This window comes from Nannospalax galili, unplaced genomic scaffold (genome assembly GCF_000622305.1).
Source record: "Nannospalax galili isolate Female #2095 unplaced genomic scaffold, S.galili_v1.0 scaffold368, whole genome shotgun sequence".
Classification (NCBI taxonomy): domain Eukaryota; kingdom Metazoa; phylum Chordata; class Mammalia; order Rodentia; family Spalacidae; genus Nannospalax; species Nannospalax galili.
Window position 1 is genome coordinate 3,688,823 of NW_008359963.1, and position 20,605 is coordinate 3,709,427.

General features: G+C 45.6%; 1 protein-coding gene and 1 pseudogene across 1 annotated transcript in view; one reads left to right on the top strand and one right to left on the bottom strand.

Moving 5' to 3' along the window:
• Positions 1-5,642: 5,642 nt before the first annotated feature.
• On the bottom strand, positions 5,643-7,022 carry LOC103726279 (annotated as a pseudogene).
• A 110-nt stretch (positions 7,023-7,132) lies between these two features.
• The window catches only part of Dusp10 (dual specificity phosphatase 10), a 43,886-nt gene continuing 30,413 nt past the window's right edge, over positions 7,133-20,605 (top strand). The window contains exons 1-2 of the mRNA XM_008823757.2: positions 7,133-7,282; positions 9,409-10,248. Of these exons, the coding sequence (XP_008821979.1) occupies positions 9,450-10,248 (799 nt within the window). The 5' untranslated portion in view covers positions 7,133-7,282; positions 9,409-9,449. The remainder of the gene's footprint in view (positions 7,283-9,408; positions 10,249-20,605) is intronic.

A 20,605-nucleotide genomic window follows, 5' to 3' on the forward strand; every position in this document is an offset into this window, starting at 1 on the left:
GGACAAGGTAAGCTGCCAATCTGCAATACAGAAGAAGGCCCTCAGCGAACTTCAACATACCTTGAATCTTGGCCTTCTAGCTTCCACAATCACGAGAAATAAATTTCCATTGGTTTTATTTTTTTTATTTTTTTATTTTATTTTTTGTCTTTTTGAAGCAGGGTCTCCCTGTAGCCCCAGCCATACTGGAACTCACTATGTAGACCAGTCTGCCCTTGAACTCACAGAGATCCGCCTGCCTCTGCCTCCCAAGTGCTGAGACTACAGGCATGCGCCACCACGCCCAGCTGGTTTTAAAAATTTTATTTGCTTATTTTATTTTAGGAATATGAGTGTTTTGCCTATATGTGTAAGTGCACCATGTGTTTGCAATGCCCATAGAGGCCAGAAGAGGGCATCGGATCCTGTGGAACTTGAGTTACAGAAGGTTTCCATGCGGGTGCTGGGAACTGAGGGTCCTTGGGAAGAGCGGCTAGTGCTCTTAACCAGGGAACCGTACCTCCAGCCCAATTTCCATTGTTTTTAAGCCATGTAGTTGGTCACATTTTGTTAGAGCAACCCAAATGGGCTAGGATGGTTAACTTAGGAAAAATGCTTAGTTTATTTAGTCATTCATTCAGTCATTCGACAGAAATTTGCTGAAGTCGTGCAATGTGCCTTGTGCCTGCGCTAAGTGCTAGGGACTGCATGCCAACCAACACGTGGTCTTGATAACAGAAGAGTCCTACGTTCTTCCTTGAATTCACCAGTCCAATCTACAGTGAAAAACAAATCCTTGACAAAATTTAGAGCAATATTTGGGGTAATTCTGAGAATAAGATGGAAGTTTTGACCCAGTCTTTAACATGAAGGAGATTTCAGGAAGACTTAAAGGACTCCATGAAGCTCAGAAAACGACAAAAGAAACAACAGAGGACTCTCACGGAGTCAACGCACCGGCGGTCTGGAGGCTGAGGGGATATGGAAGAAGTTCATAAAATCAGGAAGAAGATGGATTCAATAGCAAATGATGCTCAAAAGCAGCTGCTCTGGCTCCGACTGTCTGGGTTCAAAGGCTGATCTTGCTGCTTTCTAACTGTGTGAGCTTGGGTAGATTACGTAACCCAACGGAATTCCTGTTTCCTCATCTTCACATGAAAGCTAGTAAGCTTGCCTGCTTTCGCCCTGATGTGAATGTGAAGAGTTTTAAATGCATCAGTGCATGTCAATAACCAGAACACTGCTCAGTATGGAACAACACACAATAAATATTATCTATTAATATCCTTTTTCCTCATCCCCTTCCCCTCTCCTCCTCCTCCTCCTCCTTCCTCTTCCTCTTCCTCCTCCTCCTTCTTTTTCTTCCTCCTCCTCCTCCTTTTCCTCTTCTTTTTGGCTTTTCTTTTTGGATTTTGGAATACCTGTATATAAATAATGAGATATTTTGAGGATAGAATCCAAGTATAAAAACATGAGATTAAGTCAGGCATGGTGACACACACCTTTGATCCTAGCACTTGGGAGGCAGAGGCAGACAGATCTCTAAGAGATCAAGGCCAGCTTGGTCTCCATAGTGATTTCTAGGCCAGCTGGGGCTACAAGGGAGATCCTGTATCAAAAAGACAAAAGAAAAAAGAAAAGAAACCCATGAAATGTGTGTGTGTGTGTGTATGTGTGTGTGTGTGTGTACAGGTACATTTACCCCATGAAGACATGTGTGGAGACCAGAAGTGGACACCGAGATATCTTCTTTAATTACTTCCCCCCATGAAGGCATGTGTGGAGACCAGAAGTGGACACCGAGATATCTTCTTTAATTACTTCCCTACCTTATTTTTCAATTCTGGGTCCCTCACTGATCCTGGTGTTTGCTGTTTCAGACAGACTGGACAGGGAGCCTCTGGGATCAGCCTGTCTGTCCCCTCAGCCCTGGGCTTACACACTGCCATTCCTGTCTTTTTTCATGGGTTCTGGGATCCAAGTTCAGGTCCCCATGCTTGCACAGCAAAGCACTTTACATACTGAGCCATCTCCCTAGCACTTGTTTACGGTTTTTCCTAAATTTAATTTTTAATTATGTATCTGTGTCTCTGTGGGCATATGTACTCGTGAGTGAGGGTACCCTCAGATTCCAAAAGAGGGCATCTGATGTCCTGAAACTGGAGTTACATGTGGCTAGAAGCCATTCAGTCTAGATTCTAGGAACCAAATTCAGGTTCTCTGCAAAAACAGCAAGAGTTCTTAACTGCCAAGACGTCTCTCCAGCCTCCTCGTTTTCTTTTCATATAATCCTTGTACACATAGCCTGAAGACAATTTCATGAAATGTTTTTTAACACACCTGTAGTTTGAATTATCTACTTATGACATCATATTTGTGTTCAAACTGTTTTGGATTTTTGAAGCACCTTAGCTTTGGGATTTTCAGATTAAGAACCCGTAACCTGGATGAGCTCTGAAGCAAGTCCCAGGGGAATTGGCACTGCTCAGAGCGCATGGTTCCCTTCTACCTTTGCATCCTGCCACATACTCAGTAACAGTCACATTCAGTACCAGTCCTGTAGTTTTGAAACTATGCCCTTAGAGTTGAGACATCATTCCTAGGAATGCTCAGCTTGGTGACAGGGAAAATGTGGACATTTTTGATATGTATAACGACTCAATAAATAAGCCATCTGTCCCAATTGAGGAGTTGCCAGAGACCCATGGCTGGTACAGTAGATATGTAATGAAGACAAAGTTTATGTCCTTATTATTGACTGGTCTCACACTTGGGTCAACTAGAATCCCCTTCTGACAAAGAGCAGTTGGTGTTTGTGACCTCACAAGGGGAGAATTCAGTGGCAGATGGGGAAAGATGGCTTCACTGGGGAAGGCAGCAATGACTCTCTGATCCAGCCAGTCACCTCTGAGTGGCCAGTAGAGGCTGGAGTTTTGAAAAGATGTCTAGGGTTAAGTCCCAATGTCAAATATGGCTGGCTTTGGCCATGTCATCTCCATTTTCCAGGCCTCAAACTGGTTCACAGGTAAAATGATTGAAAAAAAATTAAAGAACAGAACAGAGAACCACCAGGATCCTTTCTTCAAAAGAAATGTTGCTTTGTAGTCTCATGAATAAAACATTCCCTCTGTGTAGCTATAGATCTATCTATTGTCAAGTACGCAGGTGAGAGTGTGGTGACAGAGTTCCACAGCAGGTCTCCACTCCCTCGTGCATTGATGTCCTGCCTCCCTCAAGATCATCCTAACACAAGGCTAGAGAGGCTTTAAAGCCCCTTCCAGTGCAACATATTGTGGGGTGGGTACGTGAGGCATTGAGTTGCTTCAGATCAAAGCCTCAAGAGCAGGTTCTAAAACAGAGCCACCCAACAGAAATAGGCAGATTGAATAAGTTATTGAAAATGTTCTACTAGTCATTCAAAATAAAAATAAACAGGTGAAAGTAATTTTAACAACATTCTATTTATCCTGTTTACAAACATAAACAAGTTGACAAGTAATCAATATAAAAATAACATCATTTACATGTTTCATGAGTTTTCCAAAATCCAGTGTGTATTTTAAACTCAGTTCGGCTCAGTTCCAACTAGCCACATTTCAAGTGTTCAAAAGTCACATGTGGTTAAGTGGCTACCATAATGAAACAGAGACACAGAACTTTAACATCCAGAGTCCTTTTCTGAGTTAAATGTTTGCTTGCTACTCATGAGTTTAGTGAGGAAGATCCGCAGGCCTCCAGGGCCACAATTTTCAGCTAATGGGGAAGCACAAGACCCAGGCTGCTGTTTCCATCTCTCTGTTCATACTGCCATTGCCCCGTACCCGAGACTCTGTGATTTATGAAGAACAGAACTGCTTACTGTTCTCAAGGCTGAGACTATAACATCAAGGAGGAACCGGCAGCTTCCATGTCTGGTGAGGGCCGACCGCAATGACCTTAACGCCTGCCTCCTCACTTTTCTAAGCCTCAGCTCATTCCTCACTTTCTTTCGCTTGCTTTGATTTTGGGGTTTTTTTTTGAGACAGGGTCTCACTAGGTAGTCCTAATTGGCCTGGACTTGCTATGTAGACCAGGCTGGCTTTGAACTCACAGAGGTCTGTCTGCCTCTGCCTTTGGAGTGTTGGGATTAGAGGCGTGTAGTACCATGCCCAATTTCATTCCTCCACTTGTTCCTGCTTGATATCACCTTTATCCTGGGCTTTAGTACTGCTAAGTCTTCTCGAAGCCTCTCTCTGCCTTAATTCCAGAATCTATAAAGATCTATCTTGACCCTGAGGATTCTTTTGAAGACCTCAACACGGTGCCACCAACCTAGTAACTTAACCATTTGAGGGCACAGGGCTGTTTAACATGGTTCATATTCTACCCTGTATATTGGCCACAGTGATCTTCATCTTTCTCTGGCTTTAATACAAGACACACTGCACTGGTAGAAACAATATAGTTTACAGAACAAAGCTGTGACCCAGTACAAGCATGTTGCAACTGCAAGGAAGATGTGTCATTATTTCTCTGAGAAGAAAATTGACCCTCAAGGCTCTGCTGGTTATTTGTATACACAGATTGGGTTCACAGCCCTTGGGTGACTGACATCATACATTTAAACCAAAGGGCTGTGTTTCCAATAATATTTTCACAATATGACCCCAAAATAGGAGGAAAAATCACTCTTTTGTACAAAAGCAGCTTAGGAGAGTAGTGAGTGGAAAAATTACCTGAAATTCAACTTTTTCTCTATTATTTGAGCATAAGGCACACTCAGAGCTTCCTAATTTAAAAAGTAACCACATCTTTGTATATGTCAATGATCTGGTAAATATTCCATGTTTCAGGTTTGATCAATGATGAATTTTGCCACGTTTCTCAATTTTTCAGGCTGGACGACAATTTTTATTTAACTGAATTCTAATCTTACTAGCTTGAAACTGTAATAAAAGAATCATCTCATTAAATGAGTTACATTTCTTTCTGAAGTTTCCCCCTTTGGGGTTTGAGAGTCATAATTTATAGGCTGTAGGAAACTCTAGATAGAGGCTCTTCCTTTTTGAAGCCAGTACCTACTGCATTTTATCAACAGAGACTCTCCCCTCTCTCCACCCCTAGTCTCCTAAGCACTTCCCCTTTTTCTTCCCACCTGGGGAATTGGCGTTTTGCAGACACACAGATGAACACAGTGAATCTGGCTGGACAGGCTGGAGTCAGACCCAGGACCCAGAACTCTCAAACCCTGACCAGGGGAGCATTTGTTTTTTTAAAATAATTATCTGTACTCAGGGGAAGGCTATGACCTTCGAGCTACAAATAGATCTAGCTTCTGACCTCTATGGAAATACGGATAGCTCAACATTCCTGGCCATAACCTTGCTGGCCCTCAATGTTGTAAGGATCCAGTGGTACATCCTGAACAGCCATGCGCATTCTTCAGGAGGTGGGAGTTGTGAGTTTTAGTGTGAGGGTAGAAAGGGGCTACACAAAATCCTTTCCTATTGAAGATGGCCAGATGCATGTGAGGCAGGTTGCAACACCTGTGTGCAGGTATTGTGAAGATTCTCATGGGGCTGCACAGCTCAGTTGACAAGAGCTGGCCAGCGATGATCAGCGATGACACCAGATCCTGTACCTACATTCACAGCAATGACCAAAGCATGTTACGTTCCTGTGGCTTTGCATACCTACTGGGTCTGGGCTCTAAAGCATGCCTTCAAACACCTCCAATCAACCCACAACCTTAGCGGAGCTCATAAAGCTTTATTCGACTGCAAGTACTTCATTTTGGTCTTCCTCTCTGAGGTACAAGGAGGTGAGGACATATAAAAACCTCTATTACTTTAGGATTCTTGGACGCATCCTCATAGTTCATCTGGGCTTTTCCACTCCTTTGAATTCCAGGGTCACTTTTTTGCAAGTTCCCTGGTATTTTTCTGGCAAGGCGCTGGCAGGCTTGCCCAGCTTCCCGCTTTTCTTCCCCGGATACACACAGCACCCAGCGACCCCTCTGATGGCCAAAGTTCAGGGCACAGGGAGAGGTGGTGTGCCGACCTCCACGGTCCTCCAGCGCCATTCGTTCTGGGTGCTGCTCACCCTCAGCTCGGACTCTTTCCCGCCCGCCTGGCGGTCCCTGGCTCGCCGGGGGCCCTGCGCGACCGAGGGGCGGCGGCCGAGCAGCACCGGCCGGATGGACAGCGGGCGACACGACACGGCGACCGGGGAGGCGGAGCCGGTAGCCACAGGAGCCGCGGCGGGCGGCGGCCTGGGTCTGGGCAGGGCCCGGGGGCCATGAGGGGCGCTCAGCCGGCCGGAGCACGTCCAGCCCTGGGGGATGGAGCCCGAGCCGCGGCGCCAGTGGCCGGAGGCCCACAGACAAGCCTCCTCCTCCGAGATTTCCGGGGTGCCGCCGTCGGGCTTCGAGGCGGGCTCGGGGGACCCGGCCGGGGATGGCGGGGGCGTGACCGCGTAGGGGAAGCAGGGGAACAGCAGCACGTCGCGCAGCCGCCGCGCGGGAGAGCCGTAGGGCAGCCTGAGGGGCAGCGACATCTGCGGGCCACCGGCTGCCGAGCGGGGCGCGGGGCTGAGGGGAGGCCGGCCCGGGGCGGCGGGGCCTGGCCGCGCGCTCATCGCCCGGCCCACGCGGGGGCGCCGGCCGAGGCCCTCCGACTCAAGTTCTAGCGCTCCGGGAGCGGCCGCCTTTCCAAAGTTAGTCCAACACTTCTGATCCCCTGCGCGGAGAGAGGAGGAGAAATAAAGACCGCGCGAGCTCCGGTCCCCGCGCACCAGGGGGCATGGGAGGGTCCCGCACGCAAGGAAGAACCAGTTTCAGCCGGTGCGGCCGGCGCAGCGCACTGACAAATCAGCCCAGGGAAGGGTTAACCCCGTCCTGCAACCTCGGTTTACATGTAAATAGAGAGCAGCTGCTCCGCGCGGGCCCGGCTGGCGCTTTTAAGTTTTTGATTGGTTGCCAATGACATCACCGCCCGCGTTCTAGCACACTGGACCCAGCGCCGCGTCGGGCCGGCCCTCCACACCCCGCGCGAGGCCACGCCCCTCTCTCCGCCCCCCGCGTCCGCCTATTGGCTACGGGGCACTGTGAGGTAGCGGGAGGTTCTGTTCGCGTTCTCATTGGCCGAGCGCGCAGTCGGTCGGCGGCCGCCCCGCCCCCTCCGAACCTTACATTTACAGTGTAGCAAAAGAGAAAGTAAGTATGTTGCTGCTGGAGATCAATGAAGCTGAGTGAATGGGGGCTGTCTGAGAGAGCGCATAGCCGGAGCCCAGCGCCGGGTGGTGGAGGGCTGCGCTTATCCATGAAGTAAGTGGAAGTCACCCTGGCCACTCCTGAAAGCCTGGGATGGAGTGGGGGAGTGTGTGTGTGTGTGTGTGTGTGTGTGTGTGTGTGTGTGTGAGAGAGAGAGAGAGAGAGAGAGAGAGAGAGAGAGAGAGAGAGAGCAGGTAAAGTCCTAAGGTTTAGGCTCTTGGCTCCCATTGCCCCGTGCGTTTTCCCTCTCTGCAGTCTACTGGAATTGGGGGGTGTAGAAAAAAAATAAGGTTGGTTAAGATGCTTTGCGGCAGTTTTAAAAGCCCAGGGCTTTGCTGATGCTCTGTGTTAGAGAGGAAGGGGAATGCTAAATTGCCCCAGGAGTTGGTAAGAGGTATTCTCCAACCACTTTATTTTCTCTCCAGCCCCTGTCTAGCCAAGGGTGGAAGGGAGGTTAGGAAGGAAGGGTAGTAGGGATGCGGGGCAGGGGGACGGATAGAGCTATTTCTCTGGGAGGTTTCCCCTGGCCAGATTGGATGGATGGTTTTCACGGTGCTATGCACTCCCGGACTCGGTGCTGCAAAGATGCAGATCTCTGTACACTCCTTGCGTGTGTGCCAGCCGCGCGCTCCGTGTGGAGGCCGGGGTCCCAGCGTGTGTCTCTGGGAACACGTTTCTGCGTCCCCCTCGGAAGCAATGGGCTGTGATCCTGGATGCCCCCTGCCAGGTAACACAATAACTAGGACTTTTGCTCGGTCCAGCCGGGAAGTTATGGCTCTGGAATAGTACTCCGCTCTGCAAAAAAATACTACGCAAGGGAGACAGGGAGGAAGGGAGGGAGGGAAAAAAGGAGGGAGGGAGGGAGGCTGGAGGTTGGATTTTTGCTCCCATCCAAAGGTGGGTGTGAGAAACCCGAGTCGGCAGGGATATGCCAAGGTGGTGGATACATGCCCCTGTGTATGCGAGTGCGGATTCCGCCTATGACACTTTGGCTCCGTGTCAGAGAATGGTGACGGTAGTGTGTAGAAGAATGATAGATGATATTTTTCCAGACAGCTCTTAAAGTTCGTTTAGGTGAGTGGCTCTTGCTTGGGGTTTGGTTTCTTCAGTGTGCACGTCTGTCTCTTAGAAAGAGAAGAGCCATCCAGGCCTTGTAGAGTGGTCCTGTACCTAGGGGAGGAGGGAGGTGACCCATTGCAGGCACCCTCAGAGAAGACAGAGGTAGTCCCTGTGGGCAGTGCTTCCTAATTAGCCTGAATCTGTTGAAGGGGCCAGTTGAAGCCCTCCCCGTGCAATCCATACTGTCTCCAGGAGAGCTATCAGTTATAGGCCTGATAAGTCTTTTACAAAGCTGCCCCCTCAAGTGGGAGAAGTCTTGGATGTGAAGTCTGTGCCATCCCAGGAGATGAAGGGACCACCAAGACCATGGGCTTTCTTTAGAGGCACTGGTGGGGGTGAGTGGGGCCAGGTGGGAATGGCTGATGGGGTCAGTCTGGATTCCCAGAACTGGCTCCTTGGAGACTTGGTCTAAGGACACTTGTAGTGAAAGGGGAACATATGGAAGCTTCCATAGGACTGTGTTGTGCTTTTCAAAGAACAGAAACTTAGAATAGTAGCACTCCTAGCCCCAGCAATTGACCTACAGGGAGACATTCATTCTGATTTGCAGAAAGTTGACATCTGCCCCTGATGTATATTTAGCTGCCGTTCATGTCTGTGAGCCATGCCAATGTTCTTGGTCACCTCTTTGCCTTTGCTCTGGGTGAAGAAATTAAATGGCATTCATGCAATGGCAATGGTGGACAAATGGGTCTGTCTCAGGTGCCCAGGAGAGGTTCAGAATGACTGTGTGCAGACCCTTCAGTTTTTCCAGTTCTCCATGCCTTTATCTTCACTGAGGCTGAACTTTGATGTGGGTCCATGAAAGGTCGCCCATTAACATTTCTAACATCATATCTAATTTTAACTTGGACTTAGCATCAGAATAGATGGGTGCCCTCTGGTTGTATCCTCTCTGAATGCATCAAAGGAGGTTTCAAGCTTTGATAATGTCACCATAAAGGACTCCTAGGACCACTTTGAGTTTCCTCAGAGATATGCAGAGGTCTTTCCCAGGAACTGGACGACACTGTCTTTTGTGTCACATGACCTCATTCTTTCCCTCTCCCCTTTCTTTACAGACTCCTGAGTTCCTCTTGAATTGCCAGTTTTCAGCCTCCTCATGCCTCCATCTCCTTTAGACGACAGGGTAGTGGTGGCACTGTCTAGGCCCATCCGACCTCAGGATCTCAACCTTTGTTTAGACTCTAGCTACCTTGGCTCCACCACCCCAGGCAGCAGTAACCACCCTCCTGTCATTGCCACCGCCGTTGTGACCCTCAAGGCTGCGAAGCTGACGTATATGCCCTCATCCAGCGGCTCTGCCCGCTCCCTGAATTGTGGATGCAGCAGTACTAGTTGCTGTACTGTGACAACCTACGACAAGGATCATCAGGCCATTGCCACCGGCACCGCTGCCACCGCCATTGGACCCTCGACTACTTGCCCTGCTAACCAGATGGTCAACAACGATGAGAATACAGGCTCTTTAAGTCCATCAGGTGGGGTGGGCAGCCCTGTGTCAGGGACCCCCAAGCAGCTAGCCAGCATCAAAATCATCTACCCCAATGACTTGGCAAAGAAGATGACCAAATGCAGCAAGAGTCACCTGCCCAGCCAAGGACCTGTCATTATTGACTGCAGGCCCTTCATGGAGTACAACAAGAGTCACATCCAAGGAGCTGTCCACATTAACTGTGCCGACAAGATCAGCCGGCGGAGGCTGCAGCAGGGCAAGATCACCGTCTTAGACTTGATTTCCTGTAGGGAAGGCAAAGACTCTTTTAAGAGGATCTTTTCCAAAGAAATTATAGTTTATGATGAGAACACCAATGAGCCAAGTCGAGTGATGCCATCCCAGCCACTTCACATAGTCCTGGAGTCCCTGAAGAGAGAAGGCAAGGAGCCTCTGGTGTTGAAAGGTAATGATCCCCCCACTTCTTTCCCATGCACCGCCTTGGTCTGCTGGACTCCTTTCTGGGAATCTCTTAGAAGTGGTCATCTTCTCCTTTCCCCAGTCACTAAGAACCACAATAACCTTTTTTCTTCTTGTGTCCTCTCTTCCATCTTTTTCTTAACATTATAGTATAATAAGAAAAGCCAGATGATTCTGGTCCCAGCCTTGATCCAACTTCTAAATTGCATTGTCTAAGACATTTCAACCTGAGATGGTTTTCTCATCTTCCTCAAAGAGCTTTATAACTACTAAGATGGTATGTCAAGTCATGCCTGGTTTGGTAGCTCTATTTCAGTCCATAAGTAGTTGGGAAGTTATTGTCTGTCATCCCTAACCAAAGTTGATGGACCAGAGGAGGCAATACCTATGGTGCAAAACAAGTGACTCTGAAGGGGCCCTAGTTCTTTGTGTGGGAAAGCTCTTCCCGTCTCTCACCTATCTGACCAGCTTGACTTTTACATCGTTTGTAAAGTGATCTTCAGGAAGGGCAGAGATCTTTGTTTCAAGACCCCATGGAAAGTGTGAGTTCACCAAATATATGCATTCCTCTGCCAACGCTCCAAGGGGATGGAAACACTTTTATGAAATACCCTCTTACTGCTGTTATTGGCCTCACCTGACAGTGGTTGACTTCTGGTTTCTCCCTCCCAAGAAGGAGTCATGGGTCACTCTCCCCTGAAGTCAGATAACTGCAGTGATTGGAGTTATGTCCCCAAGAAAAGCAACAAATGTCTCCGTTTTCTCAGTGTAGCTTCCATGCATCATTGCCCTGACCTTGTACACAGTCCACTTGTCCCTTTGTCCTCCAACATTGTCTTTTGAAGCTCTGAGCATCACTCTGCTTCCAACATCTTCTACCTGGTACTGGTGTAGAATGGTAATCAATCTCTCTCTCTCTCTCTCTCTCTCTCTCTCTCTCTCTCTCTTTCTCTCTCTCTCTCTCTCTTTCATAATTTTTTTTCTTTTTTCTTTAATTTTATGAATGGCATAGCAAGTGTAGACAGATGACGTCTCTCTCTCTCTCCCATTTTAACTCCTCTTGTGTTTTGAGCCATTTGGGAAGGGGGAGGGATCACATCTCCAGCCAGTGTCCTAAAGTGTGTTGATCAATGTTGTTGTTGGGTTCCTTTCAGCTCTTTGCCTCTTTGCACATTTAAATTGAAATGGGTTGTTGAGGCAGCTAGCTAGTTATTTATGTTTGTGGGACAGCTCTAACCCATTCTTCTTGCTTTCCAAATGATGCAGTCTGCAGTACACCTGGGAACTTGATTATGAATTCCTTTGCTCTGCCCTGTCCCACGTTCCAATTCTTTGCTATCACTAGGGTCAACTGTCACAAAGACTCATCTTTCCTCAGGGCATGTGAACTTCGAGGACAAGGAAAACATGTAGAACTATATGCAAAAAGTTCTGGAAGCTCTAGACAGTATTCTGATGGTGGCAATAAGTTTTCTTGGAGTCACAGATATGTTCTGGGTTCTGCTGTTCAGCTCCTATTTTATTTCTGTATTCTGTTTGGTTGACTTTTATTATTTCCCAATGGATTTACCCTGCTGGTCTTCTTTCAGCATGATCTTGTCTTGCCTTTTGCAGATGAGAAAACACCATCTACAGATTTCCTACTTGTAAAATTGTCTTAGGGGACCAAGACAAATAGTCTTGCTGGTTTCTTTTTCTCCTGTCGATGAGATACTCTTGGTTAAAAAACAAAAACAAAAACAAAAAAACCCAGCCCATTTGGGTCTAGGTGATCTGAGAAGAGGTATCACAGTATCACACAGTCAATTTAGGACTCTGAACTTGAACAAGGGCTTGATTAGGAGATGCTATGCATCCTACCCTATGATTTGCTGTGGTCCTTGTTGAGTGGAGAGGTGGCCTGTCAGCAATGAGAAGCAACTCTCCTGAGGGCTACTGAGGAAGGTGGGGTTCCTCTCCCCCATCCCTGTAGACGTAGCTGATACCATACCGGCAGTCTGGACTTGTTCCTCAGTAGCAGACTAAGATTGCCTCAGTGGGGCGGGGCTGGGCACTGCTGACCTCACCGCCAGGCGCCCTGGGCAGCTGCGCCAAGGGCTCATCATGTCATTTCGGGTTGGTGCGACTCGGAAGCCGCCTGCTTGGAAGACACTCTGGTGGTAGAGGTTGGGTTATTTGTAGTTTTGGGGGGATTCTTCTTCAAATCTCTGGGAATTTGGTTGAGAATATATATGTAGTCCAGGAACAAAAGGACTGTCATCTACTTTGTTATCTTTGTTGCCATTGCTAATTTGGTGTCTTTCGGAGGAATGGCCTAAAATTAGGACCAAGATAGGGAAGAGGGGAAAGTGATGGAGCCTTGTTAGACGGTCTCTTGTTACCTTCTTATCTGGGTGAACTACAGGTTAATATCATAGCGTCATTAAGGTCATTAAGGCAAGGGCTTGGGTTTGTCTCTCTCAACAGGCACCATGTACTTCTTCCAAGTTGAGTGGGTCAAAGCAACCATCTTCATCTGGCTGCTCTTCTGAGGTTTATTTTGGGACTCCCCTCTTTGGTGATCTAAGATTGTATTTCAGTTAGTACGGGCGTCGTACCATTTTGGAATGAGTGAATTTTGTAGGAAATGTGTGATTGGGGTGGGGGAGTGTAGATGGTTAGAGGATATGGTAGAAAGTCCCAAGCCTTGATTTATTTTAAGAGATTTTTCAGAGATGCCTGATCGATCTGAGACTTGTTCATGTTTGTAAACACTTGTTGCTACCCTCCTAGTCCAGGTTTTATGTTCCCCAGGTTCAATGCCATGTTCTCCAGTTTTGGAGCTCTCTAGTCAAGAAGTATCAGGTTGGGAGGAAGCTGAGCAGTGGCACAGAAGCCCCTGGGATTAAGTTACTGTTCTAATTTATCGTCCTCGCCCTGTTCTGACCTGGGACTGAATCTGGCTTATTCTCCTCAGACCCTTGCTTCTGTTTGACCTGATCAGAGTGATCCAGCTGAATAAGTATTTAGAGATTTGCAATCTTTGAAAGAATTGTAATCTTTTCCACCTACAGTTGATTTTGAATCAACTCTAACTTGGTTTCTAGCCTAAGAAGGCTAGACAGTTCTTGACCTAAAATTAGAGCCACCATTTTCGCTCTTCTGTTTATAAGGCTACTTTCCTTTTTGGCAGAGTTGGGTTCAGCAAAATTATTCATCTTTTGTGCATATAGGAAGGGAGAGTCTACTACCACCTCTCCTTAAGAGCAACATAGGCCTTTAAAGCTCTATGATAAAAATTTTCAAACATTTAGGAACCAATTGAAGTATATAATGAACACCCTTATGCTTATCAACCGGGTTCAAAAAGTATTTTCCCTATTTGCCTTCCCTTCATTTTTTTTTGAAATATTTTAGAATGTAAGCAATATTCTAATGTTCAGAGTCAGTATTAGAAACTTAATGAAGCTGGGAGTATTTTATAGGGTGGCATGGACATATTCACTGCTAAATACTTAGTATCATGTACCTGCCCTTGAGTGTTTTTCAAAACTAAATGCCACTGGCTCTTGGGTCTACGAACCCTCCACCCCCTCCAGGAGCTCCCTGGGAGGGTGTCTCTTTCTCCCATCTCTGAAGTGGAATGTCCGAGTCCAGGCCTGTACTTGCTACAGGCTATAACAAAACAGAGAGAGACTGAATGACTAACTACTAGGGAGTTATACAGCTCTGCTCTGTACTAGGGGCCTTTTGAAAGGGGTCTAAGGAACGAGAGAAAGGGATGTAGTTTAAGAGGCTGATGCAGAGAGAGGAGTCAAACACAGTGAGTTAATTTCCACTAAAAAATTCCTCTTCTTCTCCAGTGTACATTTTTATATTATAAATGTTTTTCTACTGAAGATGTAAACATGGTTGAACTATTTTAAAGTAGAATAAAAAGAACATGTAAGAATCTATTCTTAGGAAAAAATATAAGTTCATGTTCTACATGGCAAAAAAAAAGAAATCAATAAATAACCTTCCTTTTAAACCCCTGAGCCTCACATCTTTCCTTAATCAAAAAGGGTTCTAGGTTCTGAAATATTCAGGAGTAGGTAGTACTGAGTTAGATGATGGTGGGAAAGTTATGGTAAGACCTTGTGAAAATATCGTAGCTCTACTTTTAGGGTAGGAAGGGATAACAGATTCCCCTTGTTTCTCTGAGATGTGATGAGAACTTTTTGTTTCTAAAGAATTATCTGGATTCACAAACTTACTGTGTTATTCTGAGCTGCTGATTAAAACCCAAGGCTACATGCCAAATATTAGCTCTGTAAAAAGACAGTGGAGAAATTTAGGCAGAAGAGTGGAACCAGCAGACCCAAGTTCTCTTCTTGGGTTTTCCTTTCCAGTGCCTTTGGGCAAGTTGCTTAGTGCCCTGGCCTCCTCATTGTAACAACCACTCTCTGTCATTGTGTTCACTTAGGAAATCAATGAATTAATGCTTGTAAAATGTTCAGCAGAGTTCCAGAGTTCCTTGTATGTGGGAAGCTCTCAGTAAGTGTAGCTCAATGTTATGACTGTTGATTCTACAGAATAGAATACAAATAATAAGCTAGGTATAGCTGTGTGTGTGTGTGTGTGTGTGTGTGTGTGTGTGTTGCTAGGGCCTAAAAATAACTTGGTGACTGTTACCTAATTTAAGTAGCATACAGTTGTGCCAAGTAATTGCAAAAACATGTTGGGTCAAGAGGCTGAGTAATTTGGGCATACCCTAAAATTATTTATTTGTAGGGGAGTCTGTAAAAATGGGCCGATAAATCTGTCCAACTAATGTCTCATATCTGAATAATGAAAGTATAAAACTTTTCAACTTTGTTTTCTCTGGCCTCTCCTCAGGTCGATTTATTTTTGGAAGAAGGATTGTAGTCTGACTATAAAAGGGTAGATTGAAGGAGGGGGTGTGAGTTGCTGTAGCCCTGGGTGGCATGGAGGGGCTGGAGCGAGAGGGAAGGAGGAGCTCAGTTCTTTGAGCACATCCTGAATGTTCCTCACTGAAGGTCTACAGACTTGCCTGCACCCTCTGGCTTTTGCATTGGCTCTCTTCTGCCTTATTAAAATGTACACACAAAGTGAGGGGACGTGATCACCCCTCCTTCCAATGCCGGCCCTTATCCTATCTGCTCCTTCCAGGTAGGCTCTTCCAAGGTGCATGTTCTCGAGCAGAAGGGGTGATTCCTCAAGGGTGACCTCTCAGAGACTTAGGTTTTTTTCCATTGCAAGGCTGGATCATTTCAATGGCATGGGATAAAAGGAGAGGAGAGGCACAAAGTGCCCGTCACATAGACAGCTCTAGGCCCCACAGCCTGCAGGATGCTCTTACAGTAGAGGGACAGAAGAGGCAAGTTGCTTCCAGCTCAGGAGTATGGGGACACTTAATATGACCAACCTGGTCCTTGCCAGTTCAGATCAGATCAGTGAAGGTAACTATCTGCCTTGTCAAGGAGAAGTTCAAGAAAGTTTTGGCAGTAGTGGGTAGTGATCACTGATTACAAACAGCAGCATAGAGACAGGAAACTAAACAGGTAAAGCAGCTTGCCTAGTTCTGTTTTAAAAACCTAGGACACAGGAGAGGGGAGAAGGGCGAATAGGTGAGTAGGTTTGCTTCCCTTCTCGACCCTTTAGGCCAACCCGTCTGGAGGGCTGAGAAGATCACAGGTGCAGAAGTCCCTGCTGCAGCCTTGTACAGAGACCCTTGGAGGCCAGAGAGAGCTTTGTGGCAGACCCTGTTTCCTTAGACACTCTGCTACGATCGGCAGCAATCTCATTCTTCAGGATCCCTGGAGAACAGTTTGGACATAAATGATGTCATATTGCAGTTCTTAGGCAACTTCATCCAAGTTAGTACCAAATGATATTCTATATACTAAGGATAGAAATCCTGTTTGTGTTTGTTTTGAGACTGACTTACCCTGGAGCCCAGGCTAGCCTTGAACTTACAGCAGTCACATCTTGCACCTCCCTCCCAAGTGCCAGGATTATGGGTGTATGCCACCATGCCCAGCACAAGGATAGAAATTCTGACCCTCAGGGTGGTTACCTAATCAACTCAGAACTGAAGAATCCAGATGCTAGAATGGGAAGGAACTCTGAAGGGTCTTTGATTCCATAGCTGTTATCCAGGGCTCTGGATGATTGACAGCAAACAGTGCTCAGGTCCCACTGCCAGAGATACGATTCAGGTGGTCAAGGGAGCAGCCTGCATCCATACCAAGATTTTTAAAAGCTCCCTAGATGATTCTAATGCACAGCGAAATTGGAGAACCTTTGATCTAAAGAGGTTTATGACTACTCCAAGGTCACAATCATGATTAATTTCAGAGCACTGGTCCTTAGTGCTAAAGTAGGTCTTTTCAGGTGTTAGGCTGATGATGCATTTATATATTATTATCAAATAATAACATCTAATTCCCACCATAAATCATGAGATAATATATTTAATCAATAATTTTGAGCGCTGGTACCTTTTTTGTTTGTTTGTTTGTTTTTAGATAGGGTCTCACTACTTAGCCATGGCTAGCCTGGAACTTGCTATGTAGACAAGTTTCACAGAGACCTGCTTATCGCTACTTCCCAAGAGAGTACTGGGCTTAAAGGTGTGTACCAGCCCACCGTGGTACCTTTTGTTGTTTAGTTTTCATTCAGAACAAAAAAAATTTAAGTCTTAAGGATTTTGGAAATAGGCAGCTCATGTTTTAGATTTTGCTTGGGTCTTAGAAATGTGAGCCAACTATTAACATTGATTTAATCCCCCTGTATAAGGAACTTAATGTTTTAAGGAAGAGCTAAAAACAAACAAACAAACAAACAAACAAACATGCCAAAAGTGTACCCAGTAAGGACTGGTGAAGGGTTAGCTCAGTGGTAGAGCATTTACTTAGCAGGTGTTAGACCCAGGGTTTGATCCAATATTCTTTGACCCAACATTGTAAGAAAAAAAATACATTCAAGCATCTGAGGATGCTTGCAGCTTTTTGGCAGGTGGCCTTCTGCTGGTACAGCTTGGCAGGTAGAGGGGTCCATTCATGTGTCGCATAACTACTATGAACTCTTTCTGTGTGACAGGCACTGGGGACAGCTGGGGAATCTGCCAACCTATTTTTGCAATCCAAATCCTAGTAGGAAGAGAGCTTACAGACAAGCCAGGTTCCTGGAGTCTGTGTGTGTGTGTGTGTATGTGTGTGTGTGTGTGTGTGTGTGTGTGTGTGTGTGTGTGTATTCGTTCTCCGTCCTCTGTCTTGTTTAGGGAACAGTTCATATTCAGGAAATACTGTTTCTGGCAAGGATATTTGCACTTTTTTCTACTCTTTATTTTCAAGGAAGATTCTAGCCTTTTTGAAGTACATCATGGGCCTTCAGAATTTCTTTCCAAAGTCTTGGCTTGAAAAATATGATTTGCTGTTTTTAAATGGAAAAGGAAATATTGCATGTTCTTTCTGCCTCCACGGTTCAGGGCAAACAGGGCTTCTCTGTGCAGTAGAATGGAACTTTTTCATTTGGATCCCACCAATTTTGGACATGTTTCTTCTGATAGGAACAAGGCTTGTGCTTCATTTCCCTCTGTGTCCTTTATGGAAAAAAAAAATAGATGAAGCAAACAAGCTTGGTAAATAGTATTTGAGACTCAAGGTTTGACCTATTAAAACAGCAGCAACTACCACCACCACCACAACAACAACAAAAACAACAAAATGTTTGTAAGTACCACATTTGAGGGCCTGAGGCCAGGATGAAAATGTAATTCTCTGTGATTCCAAAGCCTGGATTGTTTTCCCTAAATGATGAAAATTTCCTGTGTTTTTTTTTTTTTTCCTGCTACTTTTCCTGTTGTTGTGAGAAAATGCCCCAACAAGAAGCAATTTAAGGAAGGAAGAGTTTATTTTGGCTCACAGTTTGAAAGTACCTGCAGTCCATCATGGTGGGGAAGGCATGGCGGCAGATGCAAGAGGCAGACATTGTGTAGAATCAGGAAGCAGAGAGAGGTGCATGCTGGCACTTAGCCTGCTTTCTCTTTTCACACCAGTTCCAGGACTCCAAGCCACAGAAACGGTACCACCCACAGTTAGGGTGAATCTTCCCACCTTATTTAACTTAATCAAGAAAATCCCTCACAGGCATGTTCAGGGTATGTCTTCTCAGTGTTTCTAGATTGCTTCTAGGTGACAATGAAGATTAGCCATCCTGATTCTTTTTGGCAAATTTTCATTAGATAGCTAGATAGATAGATAGATAGATAGATAGGTAGATAGATGATAGAATTTTTGTTTTTCTGAGACAGGGTCTCCCTGTAGCCCCAGCTGGCCAGGAACTTGCTGCGTAGACCAGGCTGGACTCCATCTCAAAGACATCTACCTGCCCCTGCCTCTTGAGGGCTAGAATTAAAGGTGTGCCATTTACTATACCACATCAGGTCAGAGAATATAACTTTTTATTCCAATCGATAGATATAGATATAGATATGTTGTGGATTTAGATTCTGATCTTGTTAGTTCAGAAAAATTAAGGAGAAAGAAAACCCAACAAGTATGCATTTTATTTTGAAATTTTATTGTAAAACATGTGAAATGCACATTTTATATCAAAGCAGACAGTGCTTTCTAATTATGATATCTTTGATCCTTCTTTCGTTTTCATCCACAACCCAAGAACAAGATCTCACCATTATTTCTGTTTTCAGGATATGCCTGTATCAGATATTATTACTCAAATGTTGGGAACTCTATATGCCCTTACCCTAGCAGGGCCCATATTTTATGGGTCTTAGAGAAAAGGAGGCTTGATTCTGCTTTGTATAGGAAATGAGCCATGCCCTCTTTGAGAGTTTCACTGGCACTAAACCTGGTATTAGTTGTCTTTTGATTTATTTTGGCTCACAGTTTGAGTGGGGATGGCCCATCCTGGTGTGGATGCCATGGTGTCAGGAGTATGAAGTTGCTTGTTCATCCCTGGGCAGCTCAGGAAGCAGAGAGAGATGACTGTTGGTGCTCCTCAGTCTTTCCCTTTCTCCTTCTTTTATTCAGCCTAGGCCCTCAGTCTAAGAGATGAGACCATCCATGGTTAGTTAAATGTCTCTGAAAACACCCTCATGAACACATTGGAGGTGTGTGTCCTAGGCAATTCTAAATCCAGTGATAGTGACACTGAAGACTAGCCATCAGACATCCACTCCTGTCAACTCCACATCCAAATGCATCACTAGCAAATCGTAACTCCCATGTTCTGCCCTGTGCAAAGTAGAAGCACATTTGCAAAAGGAAAATGGGTGTCAATTCAAATTATCTGATTTCCATAATGTTTTATGTGTGTCAGAAGCCTTCTCACAGCCCCACCCATGGACTTGAATTTCATGGAAAACAAAACAAAACCTAACTGTTCCCTGTGTTTCCAAAAAGGGGTTTTGCCTTCTTGTCTTACACAATGGGTACACCGTCCATAGCGCAGCTGTTCCCACTTCTAATATCAAGCAAGTGGAGGAAACACCTGATGGGAGGGCAGTGTCAGGCTCAGCTTGCTTTGAGGCGCCTTAAGTTAATCTCAGATCAGCTGACCTTACCTCGGGTTGCAAGTAAAGGCGCGATCACTACAGTGAAGGGCAGAAGATTGCTACCTGGTTTGATGCCCTTATGTTTACTCCATGGAAACCACACACCCTTTGAATCGTGGCTCTGGGGTCCACTATCTTTGGACCAAATATTACCAGATGTTGCGATTAGAGAGAAGAAAACTAAGCTAGGCAGTGAGAGGGTGGGGCAGGAGGTGTGTGTGTGTATGGAGGTTGGGGGTGGGAGAGGAGTGACAGGGTATCCTCAGTTTGCAAAAGTGACAGCAAATAGACTTCAGCTCCCAGGCTGAAGTTCTGAGCTCCGGGGTTCACATCTGAACTGGTTGTTACAGTGTCCCTGCTTCCCTCTTCGAATGATAAGACTTCTAAGAGGACTCTTCCAGGGGTAAAGGGGAACATTTTCTTGAGTCTTATATTTCTATTCTTATTAAAATACTGCAATAAGAATGATAAGACTTTGAAAAGAATGAGTCTTACACTTCTCACGAAGTGATATTTTAATCTGCTGGACAAGTGTCATTTAATTGCATGTTACCGTTCTGGGTCTGACCAACCTGTTCAAAAATTATTTTTAAGATGGTTTGGAAGGCAAAAAAATAAGAATGGTTGAGGGTTTCTCATAAATGGGCATTGGGTTATGGTGTATGTGCTGTGTTTAGTTCCATAAGCAGCTCTGGGAGAGACACTGTATATACCAGTTTATAGAAAAGGAATTTGGGGAATGGATTCAGTCTTTTTTTTTTTTTTTTTCATGTTATTATCT